General features: G+C 37.8%; 1 protein-coding gene across 1 annotated transcript in view; it reads left to right on the plus strand.

Moving 5' to 3' along the window:
* Mdn1 (MDN1, midasin homolog (yeast)) overlaps nucleotides 1-18,434 on the plus strand; it is a 161,743-nt gene that overhangs the window by 27,012 nt on the left and 116,297 nt on the right. The window contains 7 exon segments of the mRNA XM_013016634.1: nucleotides 497-684; nucleotides 2,035-2,116; nucleotides 6,236-6,331; nucleotides 8,562-8,674; nucleotides 10,788-10,936; nucleotides 11,705-11,765; nucleotides 17,647-17,858. Of these exon segments, the coding sequence (XP_012872088.1) occupies nucleotides 497-684; nucleotides 2,035-2,116; nucleotides 6,236-6,331; nucleotides 8,562-8,674; nucleotides 10,788-10,936; nucleotides 11,705-11,765; nucleotides 17,647-17,858 (901 nt within the window).

Here is an 18,434-nt window from a genome sequence, read left to right on the forward strand (position 1 = left end):
AAATCCACTTTTTGATAGACATAACTTTAGTTTCTATGTAATTAATCACCAAAATGCTAGAAGCAGAGCTTTGACTCAAGTGGTAGAATGCTATCTTAAGCAAAAATTTTCAGGGACAACTCCCAGACATGGCAAATCCCAGGTCTGGCACACACACCAAAAATTTAAAAAAAATTTTTTTAAATCATACCTGCCAGGTACTACTAAAGAGGTTGAGATCTTAGGGTTACAGCTTAACTTCAGCCTGGAAGATCTGTGAGACTCTTACTCCAATTACTGTACCTCTTAAATAAATAGAAGAAGAGCTGGACTCCAGTGGTAGAGAACTAGCCTTGAGCAAAATGAAAAGTTGAGGGACAGCACCCAGGCCCTGAGTTCAAACTGTAGGACACAGACATACACACACATACACACACACATACACACACACACACACACACACACACACACACACACACAACTGTAGCTGTTGCTTGTTCTCTTTTTTTCTTGCCAGATTCTTCAGAACAGATATCCAGCTTTATTGGCAGCAGCTGATCACCTTCTCGACATTTATATCCAACTTACTGGAGAGAGGTATCATTGTGAGAGTGATAGTACTGTCAGAGATGAACCCCAGCATGTTTCACAAACTACCACAGAAGGCAGAAGACTAATCCTTGAGGGAAGAGAATTGTCTCTAAGGTATAGATTATGTATTGTTTTTTTTTTTTTTTTTTGTCGGTTGTGGGGCTTGAACTCTGGGCCTGGGCGCTGTCCCTCAGCTCTTCAGCTCAAGGCGAGCGCCCTACCACTTGAGCTACAGCGCCACTTCTGGTTTTCTGGTGGTTTATTGGAGATAGGAGTCTCATGGTCTCTCCTGCCCGGGCTGGCTTTGAACCATGATCCTCAGATCTCAGCCTCCTGAGTAGCTAGGATTATAGGCGTGAGCCACCAACACCCGGCTATGTATTGTTTTTGTAATGACGTTTTAAGACCAGTTTAACTGGAAAGTTATTATAAGCTAGACCCAGATGGTTAATGACTAGTCAGATTTTAAAATTAAACCAGGTTGCAAGAGGCCAGATCCTTTTCTCATGCATACTTAGGGAAGGCATGATAGAAGTAACGATATTTTTGTTGCAAACAAAAACTTTCTGGCAGGCCTGATGATGCAGATTTGTAATTTATGGGAGCCTGAGGAAGGAGAATTGAGAGTTCCTGCCAGCCTAAGCAATTTAGCAAGTTTAAGGGTAGCCTGGAATAAATAGCAAGACCTGTCTCACAAAAACCACAAAACACAAACTTGGAAATAATTGCTAGCATTCATTCACTGATGTTCTTTCTTGTTATCTGGTGTTTTTAATAAGCCTTGAATTTTGTTCTACTTGACTTCTGTGCCTCAGCTCCCCATTTGCAGTTCCGTTTTAATAGCGGAATTTAGGAATGGGTAACTCCTGCTATTTTCACTTGTCTGGTACATATTGGAGGTAACTGTGTAGGTCACTTCATTGTCAGGAAGGTAAGGATTCACTTCTGATATTTTTTATATTAAGTTCAAAGAACAACGAAACAAAAACTTGGATGACATTGTCCAAAAAGAATTGTATTCTCGTGTGGCTCAAATGGTAGAGCCTTGAGAAGAGCTGAGGGTCAACACCCCAGGCCCAGAGTTCAGTCCCCTCCACCAGCCAAAAAAAAAAAGAAAAAAATTACCTGACATGAAATGAAACACCTCTGTACCCCTTAATAATAATAAAATTATGTATATATATGTTTTTTTTAACTAGTGAAGATCATTTATTATCAAGTGTTCCCAAACTTTAGTAGTCCAAATAAACAGATGACTTTGCCTAGGTTCTTTAGAGGGATTTTGTGTTCTTTTGGGGGGGTACTGGGAGTTGAACCTAGGGCTGGATACATGCTAAGAAAACACATTTGAGATAAGTACACCTTCATTTAGGGACAAATTCTTACTACCTTTTCCCAGGATGACCTCAAACTCTTAATCTTACCTATGTTCTTTTATCTTTTTTTCTTTTTTTTTTTTTGAAGGGATCTACTGAATTGGTGCAATAGGATTGCTCATAGCTTTGATAGTTCATCTTCATCAGCGTCATTAAGTATTTTTCAAGAGGTGAGAATCATATTCTTGTCTGTTATCTCTGCTGTAAGTCTCTTTTCTGTCTTTAGATTGTTTTGTGTGTAAGAGAGAGAGTTAGGGGTGGGTGTGTGTGTTTGTGTGTGTGTGTGTGTGTGTGTGTGTGTGTGTGTGTAGCCAGGGTCAGTTGTCCTTAGCTAGTTTCCTTAAAACTAGTTGTATATAATAAATGTTTTAAAATTTTTGAAACAAATAGTTGGTAAAAGTAAAATATGATTTGAGGTAGTATAGAAGAAAGCATTGTGGTAGAGTACTTCATATGTGCTCTGTCAATTGTTATCTACCCCCTTCTGTATATACCTTCTTTCGCTGGGTGATAAATTTATGTTTGATTGTTCTACCTACCTCGGTAGAACTTTGATCTTTTGTCTGAAAAAATTTACTAAGAATTACAAAGTCTAACCTTGAGGAAAATGTTTTTAGGAGAAAACCTCTTATGATGTAAGATTTATTCCTTCTTTCTTAACAAAAGTGTCATGCCTAAAGTCTTCTGGGTTCTTAAAACTTAATTTGACTATAAAGTGTTCTGGTTTATGTCAGCTGAAATTAGAGAATTCTAACCCAATTTGGTCTGTAGTATCCCTTTGTGGTAGTTACTCTGCATAGAAAGAAATGTCTTTTGGGGTATATACTTAGATCAGCTGAAGCCTGAGGTGCTATGTGGCAGTGGCAATCTTTATTGTTGTCTGACGTTTTTTAGTGAATTCCCTTTCTATTCTCATTCATTTCTCACTCATTTTAAATATTTTTGTTGGTGAGATAGCATGTTATATGTAGCCTAGTCTATACACAAATTAGTTATCTTTATGCTTCTGCTTCCAAAGGGTTAGGATTGCAGATGTGAACTATCATGCCTCCCAGGATGCTTGTGTCTGTATATATGCAGTGGCACAAACCTGCAATCCCCATTCCTTGGGAGAATGAAGCAAGAAGATAGCTTGTGACAAGGAATTGGGAGCCACCCTGTGCAACCTAGGAAGCCACAGTTCTTTAAAAACAAAAACCAGCCAGGTGCTGGTGGCTCACACCTATAATCCTAGCTACTCAGGAGGCTGAGAACTGAGGATCATGGTTCAAAGCCAGCCAGGGCAGGAAAAGTCCATAAGACTCCTATCTCCAGTAAACCACTCAGAAAACCAGAAGTGGCACTGTGGCTCAAATGGTAGAGTGCTAGCCTGGAGCTAGCACTCTAGCTGAAGGACAGTGCATAGGCCCAGAGTTCAAGCCCCACAACGAACAAAAAAAAAAAACCCAAAAAGCAAAGAATGGAAGTTTGTTAACATATAATTCTTGTATTATAAAATTCATCCTTCCTTTGTTGCATTCAGGATTTAAAAAAAAAACAATTTTATTGTCACTATTAATGTATTATGCAGAGACACTACCATTTCGTAAGTAGGGTAATGAGTACATTTCTTTACTTTCCTCCAGTTTCCCCCTCCCAACCTTTCCCACAAGTTACATAGGTCATTTTCCATATAGTGTGTACTGAATAGCATGATTGCATTTATTTGTTCATCCTCCCTGGAAGAAAAAAAAACTAAAGCATAAACAGACACCACTACCACCAATAACAAAAAAGACGTTTCCATTTCCTGGAGTTTGTTCCAATAAATAGTATTTTAAACAGAAAAGTTATACCTTTGTGTTTCTTCTCTGAAGATACCCTCTTTAATCTGCTTCTGTGTGAATACCTAGAGTCCTGTATGATTTATCATGTACCAGTATATTTTAAATCTAGTTTCTTCTTAGGAGAAAAAACATGTATCCTTTGTCTCTCTGAGTTTGACTTATCTCACTTAGCATGATTTGTTCTAGGTCCATCCATTTCCTTGCAAATGATATATTCTTATTCTTTACAATGGATGGGTAAAATTCCACACTATGTATACCACATTTTATTAATATACTCATCTGTTAGGGGCATCTGGGCTGTTTCCTTAACTTGTCTATTGTCAGTAGTGTAGCAATGGACATATATGTGCAGGTGTCTTTACCATATCCTGATTTGTAATGATCTAGGTAGATGTCCAGGAGTCGTATGCGTAGACCATAGGGAAGTTCTCTGTTTAGTTTTTTTGAAGAACCTCCAAACCTTCTTCCACAGTGGTTATACTAGTTTACATTCCCACCAACAGTACAGTAGGGTTCCTTTTTCCCTACATCCTGCCAACATTTATTGTTCAAATTCTTGGTGTTAGCCAATCTCACTGGGGGAAGATGGAATCAGAATCTTCAAGTTCTTTAGGTTTTAATTTCCTTTGTGGCAGGAGTGTTGAGCATTTCAGTGTCTGTATGCCATTCTTCTTCTGAGAAGTCTCTCTTAAGCTCCTTTGACCATTAAGTAGTTTTTAGTTTATTAGTAGTAGTTTATTAGTTTTGGGGGATGTAAGGTTTTTAATCTCCTTGCATATTTGGCTTTTGGTGGTTGTAATTGCTGGTGAAGATTTTCTCTCAGTCTGTTGGCTGACTCTATAGTTTATTAACTATATCCTTTGCTGTGCAGAAACCTTTTGTTTCTTTGGACAGGGGAGGGGGAGCTGGTTCTAAGGCTTGAGCGTAGGGCTTAGGCATTGCCTCTGATATTGGTTGATATTGGTGCATGGCAACAAACTGGGGTCCAATTTCAGTTTTCTACATTTGGATGTCCAGTTTTGCCAATACCAATCACTGAAGAGACTATCTTTTTTCCACTGTTCAGATTTGGCTTCCTTGTCAAATTTCAGATAACTGTAAATGTATGGCTAGAGTCTAATCTGTTCCATTGATTTTTCAGGCCTGTTTTTGTGCCAGTACCAAGCTGTTTTTGTTATTATACCAGTAGGGCTTGGGGTCTGGCATTGTGATACCACTAGCATTGCTTTTTTTTTTTTTAACCTAAAATTCCTTTGGCTATTTGAGATCTTTTGTTGTTCCGTGTAAGTTCTTGGATTGTTTTCTGTCTCAGTAAAGAAGGTCATTAATAGGAGTTTTTGATAGGAGTTGCGTTAAATTTGTTGATCACCTTTGGTAGTACCATTTTCACAATATTCTGCCTATCCATGAATTTGGGAAATCCTTTCCATTTCCTCTTCAGTGTCTTTCTTCAGATTTTTATAGTTTTCATTATAGAGGTCTTTCGGTTCCTTGGTTAGATTTATTCACAGATATTTTGTTTTTTGAGGCTATTGTAAATGGAATTGTTTTTCTGATTTCCCTCCGTCTTTTTAACCGTGCAAGGAATAGAACTTGAATTTTGTGCATACTGTTCTATACCACTGAAGAACATCCCTACTCCCTAAAATTGGCAATCAGGAAGATTCCTGGATTTGAGTTTGTTGGGATGTCATGTTATTGATCATAGGTTTAAAGTTAGTTTTGATTCCTTTTTCCTTCTGAAGAGACTGGGGATAGTGCTGAAACTTTCAACCTTCAGTCATGAGCTTGAAAAAAACCTAAGGGCAAACCTGTAGTTAGTACTGTTAGCATAAACTCAAATTCACTTGAAAGGGAATTGTTGTAAATAATAAAAATACCTACTATATCCTTCTTACTTTTGTCCTTTGTGGTTTTTATAATGTTTAAATGTTTAACAGAATGCTTGATGCGTTCAAGCTCAACTTTTTTGGATATAGTCCAGTTTTGGCTTTTAATTACATCAGAATAGATGTTTGCTTAGTCTGCTGGCAGTCACTTACCATTGAGTCTTGAATTAGTATAATGACCTCGTAGTCCCTTTATTGCACACCATTTGCGATTACCTGGATAGTGTGAAGAAGCCTCAGAATAACCTTTGCTGAGTAAATTCTCACCAGAACCATCTTTCTGATGATTAAGTGTAAACTACCTTTTGTCTGAAGAAAGAATTTGCACATTGGTGGTATGGTTTGTTTAAGATTTAACCAGTTTCAGTTGATCCTTTCTATTAGTGTGCTTTCTCTTCATGATAGTGAAACCTGGAATCCAGGATTCATGCCTTTCTTATATTGCTTTTACTTCTGCAGGAATATGTCTACTGTATTTTGTGTTCTCTTTATTGAAGTTGAGATAATGGTGCTTAATCTTTATTTTTTTTTTCATATAATCAGTTGACATTTCCCTTGGTCATTTTAACAGGCCCTGGATTGTTTCACAGCAATGCTTTCAGAGCATTCAAGCAAACTGAAAATAGCAGAAGTTATTGGAAGCAAATTGAACATTTCCAAGAAGAAGGTATGGGGTGCTCTTCTCTGTAAAAAGTAGACAGATATTTAACTTGTTAACTTGTATCTGGTCTTCCTGGGTGGTTTTTGCTGACTTGACTTCTTTGTAAATATTAGTTGTTTGATTACTACTTGTCATGAATCTGAAACTTCTAACATTCCTAGTAGTTTTTCATGTGTTCCACATTCTCTTTGTTATTTTTCTTTTTCTCTTTTTTTTTTTTTTCTAGATGCATGGGCTTGAACTCAGGGCCTAGGCACTATCCCTGAGCATTTTTAAATGCTCAAAGCTAACATTCTACCACTTGAGCCACAGCTCTACTTCTGGCTTGTTTTGTGTATGTGTGGTTAGTTGGAGATAAGAAGTTCAGAGACTTTTCTGCCCAGGCTAGCTCTGAAGGGTGATCCTCAGATCTCAGCTTCTGAGTAGCTAGGATTATAAGCATGAGCCACTGGCTCCATGTGTTCCATATTCTTTTTTTTATTTTAATAATCAAAATTTTAATAAATAACAAGTTTGAAAAACAAACTTTAAAAAACAGCTACATATACCTTAAAAAATAACTTCTTAATTGTGATGAATAGTTTGGTTGGATTTATCTTGGCTGTTCATTTTTATTAGTGTTTTGAATTTATTAATGTTTTGAATTCTTAAACTATTTTAGATATATAACTTATTCTCCAGTGTTTTAGTGACTGTTTTATTCTCTAAGTTATAGATTCAAGTCATGAGCTAGTTTTTACTTAACATCTTTTTCTATAGTTTAGTGCATACTTTCTTCCAAGTTTTTTTTTTAATATGTCCTCAAATACCAGAAAGCTTAAAAAAAATAATAACACAACTGAATGCCTTTTTTTTTTTTTTTTTTTGGTCGGTCATGGGGCTCAACTCTGGGCCTGGACACTGTCCCTCAGCTCTTTAGCTTAAGGCAAGCACTCTACCACTTGAGTCACAGTTCCACTTCCAGTTTTCTGGTGGTTTATTAGAGAGAAGAGTCTCATGGACTTTCCTGCCCAGGCTGGCTTTGAACCGTGATCCTCAGATCTCAGCCTCCTGAGTAGCTAGGATTACAGGCGTGAGCCGCCAGCACCCGGTGACTGAATATTTTTTTATCTTCTATTTAGGTTCATCACTGACTCTGTTGCTTTTGTACCATTCTTTTGTATAAAAATATGTTTCTGGGAATGCAGCTTAGCAAGTGTGTGTTTAGTATGCTTGAGGTCCTGGATTTTATCTTGAAACACCATGGGCATACATACACTTATAGACAAAAGTATTTTTGGAAGAAAGCCTTATCAGATACAGTATTAGTCTGATTGAAGATGAATGTTAATCTAACATTCTTACTTAGGACTAAAAATTTAAAAAAAAAAACAAACATGTCAATACTTCAGTAGTAGAAGTATATTTGTTAGGCTTCTGGAACAGTTGGGCTGCAGATGATAAAGCAGAAAGGGACTTAAAGGGAGGGTACCTATAATAATCATAGTAGGAAGAGAAAGGAGTCCACCATAATTGGTTTTGGTTGATAAGTATTCACCCCCTTTGGTTGGTGAGGAGCTCTCTCTTCTGAATACTTTGCCTCTTCCACTCTTGTCTGAAATGTGAACAAACTTTGTGTTATTCAAGTTAGTGAAAATACAAGAAATGGATGAGTATAGGGTAAACATCCAAAAACATCTGCCACCTCCATCCTCTCCCCCCCTTTTTTTTGTTTCTTTATCATTTGACCACATTTTCCTGCAATGTTAGTAATTGTTTTGTTTTGTTTTATGAAACCTGGTCTTAACTATATAGTGTAGGCTGTCCTGCCTGGAACTCAGTCTTACCTCAATCTCTTGAGTGTTCAGATACAGTTATTTGTTACCATGCCTAGCTTACGTTAGAAATTTAGAGTAATGAAAGTGATGATTGGAGAAAAGCTTTCTTTTTTTTTTTTATACATTAAGTTAGCAATAGAGGCCTTTGTTCTCCATTGGGACATGTTAACATATTCACATTAGATGTAGGTAAGGCGTCTTTGAATGAGCAAGAGGTGCTATTTCAAGGATGTACCATCAGTACTTTTAAGAAACTGACATTTGGGAAAAGTTGAATTATAAGCTAACTTAACTATTGTGGAAATTGACAGTGATTCTTGGTAAAGGATTAGTTAGAAGACACATTGAGTTTGTATGAATAAGGACATGTTCAGAAAGCATGCAGATGTTATACTCAGTTTAAAATTTTTCCTTGACAGGCTGAATTCTTCTGTCAACTTTATAAGCCAGAAATTGTGATCAATGAGCTAGACGTGCAAATAGGTCGTGTGAGGCTTCTTCGGAAACAAAGTGAGGCTGTGCTGATACAGAAGTAAGTATGGAGGTTGGGAAGGAGGCTCAGTGGTAGAGTGCTTGCCTTGTATGCTTGAGGCCCTGGGTTCGATTCCTCAGCACCACATAAGCAGAAAAAGCTGGAAGTGGCACTGTGGCTCCAGTGGTAGAGTGCTAGCCTTGAGCTCAAGAGCTGAGGGACAACACCCAGACCCAGACTTGAGGCCCCATGACTGGCAAAAAAAAAGTAAGTATGGCTAGAAACTAACCTGTATACCATGCCGTTTTTAGGAGCTTGCTTAGAAGGTTTAGTCTAGACCCTCATGCTAGAGTAAAACAAGTCTGAACTTTGTCTCTCCAGTATGCTAGTAGTGAGGAATAGAGTTTCCTGGAAAAATGTTCTGTAAAAGTAGATTTTTAATAGGTAAAGCAGACAAGAAAACACAGGGGAATATAGACCAGCAAAGGTGAATCTTTGAATTTACTCATTTAAAGTGAGCTAAAAATCCAACTCTTGCTGTGTCTTTAAGTTTCAACAAAACTGAATTATATAAGGTTCTAAGATTGATAAAATACTTTCTACAAACTTACTATATTTCTGACATTGTGCTAGATGTTTTGCATTTGCTTTTCCATATAGTAGTCTTACAAACTAGTATGGTTGTGTTCTTGGACTGCCATTACAAATTTCCATAAATTTGTTTATCAACAGCCATTATTCGCCAACAGATTTAGAGACCAGAAACCTGCAGTTAAGGTGCCCTCTGAAAGGCCTCAGGGAGGTGCTTTTTTGCTCATTTCTGGTTTCTTTAGGTTCCTGACAATGTTTGATATACCTTGACTAGTCTCTGTCTTCAGTGTTAAATGACCTTTTTCCCTGTTTTTCTGCTTACTAGAGCACCAGCAGTTGGGTTTAAAGCCCATTCTAATGTTACCTCAACTTTATTAAACCTGTAATGATCTTATTTTATAACAAGTCACATTTATAGGTTCTGGGTAGACTAAATTTGGGAGATTTCAGTATATTATAGATAGGTACTATCTACATTTTATAGGTGAAAAGACTGAAGCTAAAGCAATTTAAGCGATTTTCTCAGGACACGTAGGACAGGTGACAAGTTACTAACGTTTTGAATATCTAGAGTCTTGCACTTTACTAGCTATATAAATAGTGTAGAGTGATTTTGTAGTTCATATGTTGTAAGAATATCTTTGAGCATAAAGACAATTGTTCCGATCTATTTTCCCATTTTTCTTTGTTAAACTGGGAAATCTGATTTTATCTAGCAATACTATGAAATGCTTACAGAGTGATTTTCTTTTAAAATTTTCCTTTCAGTGCTTAGATTGAACCTAGTACTATGTCAGTGCTCTACTACTGAACTAATTTTCCTGGCCCTTCTGTATTGTGTATGTGGTAGAATCTTTTTTTTCCTGAGTGAAAAATGCTGTTTTAATTACAGCTAACTTTAAGACCTTACATTCACACACTTTATGCAGTACTACTTTTCAGAGAGGAAAGAGGCAATCAGCTCGTTAGGTCTGAAATGATTTTAACAAGTCATTGCTAAAACTCAGTGTTACATCCTTGGTGCGTCAGTTGAGGATGGAGGAATGAGCCTTATTTTTTGTCCATGGTCTGTCCCTGTCTAGGTCTCAAGGTCATACAAAGCCCCAGAGCACTGAGATTGCAGTACAGGTCAAGTTTGACACGTTACAAATGTTCTTTTGACTTTCTCATTTATAAGTTCAGGAAGCCTTTTTGGGTATAAGAAAGTTGAGTCTGCCTTTCAAAAGAAGGCTGGTTGACTCACAGGAGTACTAGGCTGGTTAGTACTGTAGATGTGAGTTCAAAGTACTCAGGAAAACAGACCATTTTTGTTGATAGAGGACATCTGAAATGTTCACTGTGGCTTTATCCTTACTGAGACTGTCCTCATTGCCTGGAGTTCTTGGAGGCTGCCTTGGCCTAGGATTTTATGGCTGCTGAATCAATTATCCAACTTCTAACCATTTAGTCATATGCTAAGTAAATTGCCAGTTTGGCCTTAAACTTGAGAACTTCTTGCCTTATTTTTCCTATGTAGCTGGGATTGCAGGCAGCATTAGGCCTGGCTCTGACTGACTTTAAATTTCTTTTTTTAAATTCCTAGGGAGAAGTTCACATTTGCTGCCACTCGTCCATCCTCTGTTCTCATTGAACAGCTCGCTGTGTGTGTCAGCAAAGGGGAGCCTGTATTGCTGGTGGGAGAGACTGGAACTGGCAAAACCTCTACTGTCCAGTATTTGTCTCACATTACAGGTAATAATGGCATAACTCTGCCCGTAGACTTTTTTTTAAAAAAAAAAGAAAAAAAAACGTGTACTTGTGTTTAGCCAGAAGCCAAAGGCTTATACCTATAATCCTAGCTACTCAGGAGGCAGAGATATGATGATTGTACATCAAAGCCAGCTTGGGCAGATAAATCTGAGACTCTTCTTTCCACTGCACCAGGAAAAAGCCAGAAGTGGGGTGTGTGGCTATAGTGGTAGACTGACACTATAAGAAAAACGCCTGGCAAGAGTGCAAAGCCCAAGTTAAAGCTCTAGTTACTACCAACAGAGACACACACACACACACACACACACACACAGAGTTTAAAAGTGGCATTGATACTCAGTACTAATCACATACTCCATATAACTAATCACATACTCCATATAAGCAAGTTGGAGAAATTTTAAAGATATTTTATTTCTTCTAATAGCCAAAAAATAATTATCCACTATGTACACTTATCTGGACATCAGTTTATTGAAGAATCTTTTATTGTTTGCAATTACTTCAAGACTTTAATCCTAGAGCTGATCTTTTTAAAATAACATCTGTGTTAGGTACAACTTTGAAATTGTGATTCTTGAAAGTAAAATTGGTGTATCAAGAGAAATGCACATTTAGAGCTTTAGACTTATGCTATGTCCCCCTCTACATCCTTAAGAAGTAGAGTGGGTATTCATCCTTAAGAAGCAGAGTGGGTATTAGCCTTTTTAAGTATTTGGAATAGCTCTTTTTCTATTTTGTTTTTTAAAGGCCACCGTCTAAGGGTTGTCAATATGAACCAACAAAGTGATACTGCAGACTTGCTAGGAGGGTAAGTGTGTTTAAATTTATTTTCTTATTTTTGTTTACTACTTAAGAAACCCTGATTTCTTACCAAGCTCAAACCCAGCCTGAGAAAAACAAAGTTTTGAAACCTTTACCCCACAGCAGTAAGACATTTATTGAAAAAAATTTTTTTTTATTGAAATTGAGACTTTTTTGTTTATGTAGCTATTTCATTCATTTTAAATATCATTTAAGATCTTCCTTTCAAAGGTGATAGATACTCTGAAAGGAGGAGTAAAACCCATACAAGTGTATAATCATCAAATGTGGTGTACATAGTAATTGACCTGTTATTTAACTTCTAGAATTATGTCATATGCCTTCAATATGTTTCTGTAATTGCACTATATTACTGTGTATTTCTCTCTAGTCTAGCCTGATCTACATATGTCATTAGTCATTTTATGCTTTCAAAGATTCCCAACAATAATCTTAACTGTTGCAGTTGGGACTTGAATTCAGTGCCTTGTGTTCTTGCTTAGCTTTTTCACTCAAGACTTGTGTTCTACCATTTGAGCCATACCTCCTCTTTTGTGTCAGTAGATTATCAGTTACTCAAAGAAAACATTACATATTTTTCAGTTTTTTTATGGTTGGGATTTTACCTTATTTTCTATAATCTTAATAGCAAGTTTTATAAATGTAGTCTTTTAATATATATCATATTGTAGCTATAAAAGTGACATCCTAGGCATATTTGGCAAGATGCAAAGTAGTTTTTAAAAAGTCAAGGGATTGGTAGATATAATTCAGGAATATGCAAGGACATAGACTAGAGACAGGATAATATTCCTGTGATGTGTAAATGAAGGCTTGTCTTGTATAACTTAAATTGAACATACATTAAGTATTATATTTGAATGTATTTAAAATAGAATATTTACTTTGTTCTTTTCTGGAGACAGGGTCTTAATAATTAGTCTAGGCTGGCGTGGTACCTACCATGTGACCTCAAATTTGCAATCTTCTACCTATGCCTTTCAAATTCTAGTATTTATACATATACTGCTATGCCCTACTTAGAAATAGAAAATATAGGGCTGGGAAGGTGACTCTGTGGTAGAATGCTTGCCCTGCATGCATGAGGTCCTGTGTTCAATTCCTGAGTACCACATAAGCAGAAAAAGCTGGAAGTGGCACTGTGGCTCAAGTGGTAGAGTACTAGCCTTGAGCTGAAGAGCTGAGGGACACTCCCTAGGCCCAGAGTTTAGACCCCCATGACTGGCACCAAAAAAAAAAAAAAAGTGAAAAAAGTAGAAAATATGTATAGACCTAGTCAGTCTGCTTTACAAATACCGGTCCTTGAAATTGACTTTTTTTTAATATTATATGTAAAGACACTATAACATTGAGTAACTTAGAAATCATCAAATGATTTATAGTAATGCAGATTGCTTTTCAATCTTTGTGAACATTATTCCTTGTCCTTTAATCAATGTTAGCTAGCATAATGTATTTCCTCCCCCCCTCTCCCCTAGATTCAGGAGTGGGTCTGGAACTCAGAGCCATACCAGGTTATGCAAACGCTTTATCTTTGAGCCATAATTTGGCCTTTTCAGTTTTTTTTTTTTTGTCAGTCATGGAGTTTGAACTCTGGGCCTGGGCACTGTCCCTCAGCTCAAAGCTCCCACTCTGAGCCATGGCACCACTTCTGGGTTTCTGATGGTTAATTGGAGATAAGAGTTTCACAGACTTTCCTCCCCAAGCTGGCTTTGAACTGTGATCCTCAGACCTCAGACTCCTGAGTAGCCCGGATTACAGACATGAGCCACCAGTACCCAGCTTCACTTAATTTTAAACTTCGTTTTGCCATTACATTTGAAATTGCCATTACATTACGAAGGCTTCTATTATCTATAGGTAGAGCATGAGAGCAAATTTCAAGAGAATTAGAGGTGGAAAGAGTTACTTTCAGGGGAAATGGCCCTTCCATTTTTATATTATATCACACCTGAGTCATATAAAATTATCAAAACAGGCACAATAGTCCTTGAGAAGCCAATAAGAAACATGACAGCCTCTAGACCCAAAATTTCCCACCCCTCAATTCAGAGACTGAAAGAGAAGCAGAGAACTTAAGAGGTGGCACATACAATCACTTTAGAGAAACTTTACCTTAAGTAGCATGATATAGTATACAGGTTCATAGCACTGACTCCAGGGAAAGGGCTGGAAGAAGTTGGCAATGAAAAAAAGAAATACAATAGTGAGAAATTAAAAAATATTACAGACCCTAAGTTCAAGCTTCAGGACTGGCACAGAGGGGGGGGACGGGGACGGGGACGGGGGGAGGGGAAGGGATTGGGTGGGGGAGAGAGAGAGAACCATGTGCAGCTACACAACAGAGTGAACTTTGAACTCAGAATCCTTCAATGAAACGAAGAAATAACATTTCATCATTTATTCCCAATACCTCATATATACTTCTGTGTTTCTCTTATACTTTATTTGTAGCTTGGAAAATCATTTCTTTTTGTGTTAGTCATTTTCAAATGAACTTGTGTGTGTGTGTGTGTGTGTGTGTGTGTGTGTGTGTATTTAGTTATTTTTGGTGCACTCGTATTCGAACTCAGAGAATTGTACTTGCTAGGCAAGCATTCTATTTGAGACACTTAACATCTCAGGTTCCTTCATTTTTTCTTTAGAGTTTTGTGCTTTTGCCCAGGTAGGCCTGGACTTAGCTCCTCCTCCTCCTCCTCCTACCTCTCTCTGGGATAACTGGAAGTGTAGGCATGCATAACCATACCCAGCTTACTTATTAAGATAAGTTTCCAATTTTGTCTGAGTTTACCTCAAACCTTGAACCTCTCAATCTCTGCCTCCTTCCTTCACTCCCTTTGTCCATCTCTCTGCTGCCTCCCATATAGGGTACTTGGGATTCATCCTTGGACATTATACATGCTAAGCATACATTCTGCAACTAACATACAACCTCACCTTGTTTTTTATTTTACATTTTTATTTTTTCCATCAACTGAAGCATGTCTGACTTAACTGCTTAATAACAATGCTCAGAAATAAATAAACACCTTTCTATTTTTTTTTGGATCCGGTTGTGGGGCCTGAACTCTGGGCCTAGGCGCTGTCCCTCAGCTCTTCAGCTCAAGGCTAGCGCCCTACCACTTGAGCCACAGCGCCAATTCCGGCTTTTTTCTTTCTGCTTATGTGGTACTGAGGAATCGAACCCAGGGCCTCATGCATGCAAGGCAAGCATGAGCCACCTTCCCAGCCCCAACACCTTTCTTTTTTTAAGGAATGTGACCTAATCAGAAACATTTATACCACCTCTATAAATTTAGTAGACTGCTAATAGCAGAGGCAATTTCTATTAGTCATACTAGTCATTTATAACAGTCATTAGGAGCCTTGAACTGTTTTAAGTTCTTTATACATGAAATATTTTGCTTTTCTAACAGCCCTGAGCTACAGATACTAGAAATGGTTTCAGTGAAGTCCTATTTTTTCACTTTCCTTGTACTTCCTCTATTATTCTAGTTATTATTTTGTCTATTCAGTGCTTCTGTCTGCTTCTATTCTCCAACTCCTACAATCTCTTTTTATTTGGTAGTCAGCCATGGATTCATTGGTCTTTTCATTTTTGAGACTAGGTCTATCTCTGTCTCTCCCTTTCTCTCTGTCTTTCCCCCTCACTTCCCTTTTCCTCTCTCCCTTTCTCCCTTATCCCCTCTCCCTCTTGTCCAGACTAACCTCCAACTTGTGAGCCTCTGAATTTTGAAACTACATGTCTAGATGTTAACACTATGCCCAGGGAAAATGGACCCCTAGAGTGACATCAGGCCATGCTACTCTCCTCAAATCCATCCATTGATTTCTTAGACCATTGGGAATATAACCCAGAGGATTTATTTGGGCCCTAAACTTACCCTTCCTCATCTGGCCTTGGGCATTCTTTCTGCTGTGATGCACCCAAGAGTTTCCACTCACTCTTCCTCTTCCTTTCATTTCTTGCTATCCACTTCACTGACTTGTTCATTAGGTCTTTCTGATGTCTCCTCTACAGCCAAGCTGGCCTGACAGTGATATGTAAACTATCAAATAACCCGGACTATCATCCACTTTCCTTTAACTCTACTCTTAACAGCACTTAAGCTACTGTTTTATGTAAAGTAACATAACAAGGGAAAAGATCTCAAGAAACACTTCTCCAGACAGAAGATAATTGACTTAAGTATAAGGAAATGAGAATACACATGTTGAGTTCATTCATTTATTCAAATGAACTTAGCTTTTTCACCTTTTAATTCTCTTTCATTTAACTGTAAGCTATAGTAAAACATGACCTTGTCAGTGCTGTTGTCTTTATACTCACATTAGGTACTCAGTAAATTTTTAGAGTGAAAGAAAGAATTGGCTTTTTCAATGTGCTAGTGCTTTAGGGGAAGTGAAAATGAGATTGAAATTCCCATATTTTTCTCTAGAAACGGACTTGAAAATATATACATACAACTTTCTTTCTCACTTCCCAGAAGCATTTCATTCTGCTTGAATAACCTTTAAGCAAGACCAGTGTTGGTGCAATTACCTTATTTTACTCCAATATTGAATCAATTTATTTCCCTAGCTAGAGAAATTTGGAGTAAGCTAAGGAGTAAGAAAAATCTAAATACTAAGACCTGCAAGATAAGGTTTGGATGGCCACAAACCATTTACTGAGATAGAGCTTCTATGTATCCCTTCCCCCACTAATATTTTTCTCCTCTAGTTTTTCTTCCATTGGCAATAATCGTTTCCAACTGGAAAAACATAGATTTATCATTTTGTTGTATTTTTCTAAAACGTCCTGAAAACCGTGTGTGTGTGTGTGTGTGTGTGTGTGTGTGTGTGTGTGTGTGTGTGTGTGTGTGTGTGTGTGTGTGTGTGTGTGTCATACGTGCTAGCTTGCTAGCGGAGTGCTACACTTTGATTCATACCTCATCCATTTGTTTTTTGTTTTTGCGCCTGTCCTGGGGCTATCGAAGTGCTCCACTTTGAGTCATACTTATAGCCATTCGGGTTTTTGTTGTTATTTTCTTATGTGCCAGTCATGAGGCTTGAACCCAGGGCTTGACCCTGAGCTTCTTTTGCAAGCTCCACTTCTGGTTTTTGGGGTATTTAATTGTAGATAAGAGTCTCTTGGACTTTCCTGCCCAGGCTGGCTATAAACCACATCAGATCTCAGCTTCCTGAGCAGCTAAGATTACAGGCATGAGCCACCAGGCCCAGCACTTTATTGCTTTTTGATAGGATCTTACATCCCCCTACCCAAAGCTAGCCTGCAGTACAAAAACTTCCTATCTACTCCTCCCATGTAGCTGGATTTACGTGTTCAAGTTACTGCTTCTGACTTCGGAAAAATTTTCAGTCATACAAAACATGGTTTCTGTTTAAGTTCCATGCATACATGTTGTTTTAAATGTTCCAATAACAGAAATAACATAACTTATTCTTGAGTTAGAAATTTCAGTTTTTTTTTCTTTTTTTGATGTCCAGAGTTCTGGCCCTGAGCTTTTTGCTCCACTTTGCACTTTTTAGTGGCTAATTGGAAATAAGAGTCTCAGACTTTCTTGCCTGGGCCACCTTTGAATTGTGAAATTCAGAATCCACCTTTCTGAGTAATTAGGATTATAGATATTTAGGATTATAGATGTGAGCTACTGGACCCCAGCTTCAAATTTTCATAATCTACTTATCATTTGTTTATCTTCGAAACTTAGGGTAAGAGAATTATTTATAATCTTTATTATGTAAATATGTATGTATATTTATATTACAGCATAAACCATAACATAGGTTGATTTTTATTTTTGTGAGTTCTGCTTTCTAATTTCTTTTAGAAGTTTGTACATGACATTTGGCTTTTGTTTCAGTTATAAGCCAGTGGACCATAAACTTATTTGGCTACCCTTACGTGAGACATTTGAGGAGCTCTTTGTCAAGACCTTTTCTAAGAAACAAAACTTTACTTTCTTGGGACACATTCAGACCTGTTACAGGCAGAAACGCTGGCATGATCTTCTCAAATTGATGCAGCATGTCCACAAGTCTGCTGTTAACAAGGAGGAAAAGGAGAGTGAGACAGGTGAGCTCTACTACTGAGCTATATGCTGTATGCCCAGCCTGTGGGAAAGCGAATTAAGAGTACATATATATGTGTATGCAAGTGAACTAATTAGTGTAATCACTGACCCATAATTAGCACTATGTTCACATCTTGACTTAGAATTTTACTGATTTTTTCATGTGTGAGTGCCAATAATAAAGGGGCTTGAATGCTAAGTGTGGGCACTATTCCTGAGATGTTTTGCTCAAGGCGTGTGTGCTCTAGCACTTGAGCTATAGCTCTACTTCTAGCTTTTTTTTTTTTTTTTTTTTTGTGGGTTATATGGCTTGAACTCTGGGTTTGGGTGCTGTCCCTCAGCTCTTCAGCTTAAAGCAAGTACTCTACTGCTTGAGCCACAGCGCCACTTCTGGTTTTCTAGTAGTTTATTGGAGATAAGAATCTCATGGACTTGGGGCTGGGAAGGTGGCTCAGTGGTAGAGCGCATGCCTTGCATGCCAGAGACCCTGGGTTCGATTCCTCAGCACCACATAAGCAAAAATAAAAAAAGCCGGAAGTGGCGCTGTGGCTCAAGTGGTAGAGCGCTAGCTTTGAGCT

The sequence above is a fragment of the Dipodomys ordii genome, unplaced genomic scaffold (assembly GCF_000151885.1).
Source record: "Dipodomys ordii isolate 6190 unplaced genomic scaffold, Dord_2.0 Scaffold32, whole genome shotgun sequence".
Taxonomy (NCBI): Eukaryota; Metazoa; Chordata; class Mammalia; order Rodentia; family Heteromyidae; genus Dipodomys; species Dipodomys ordii.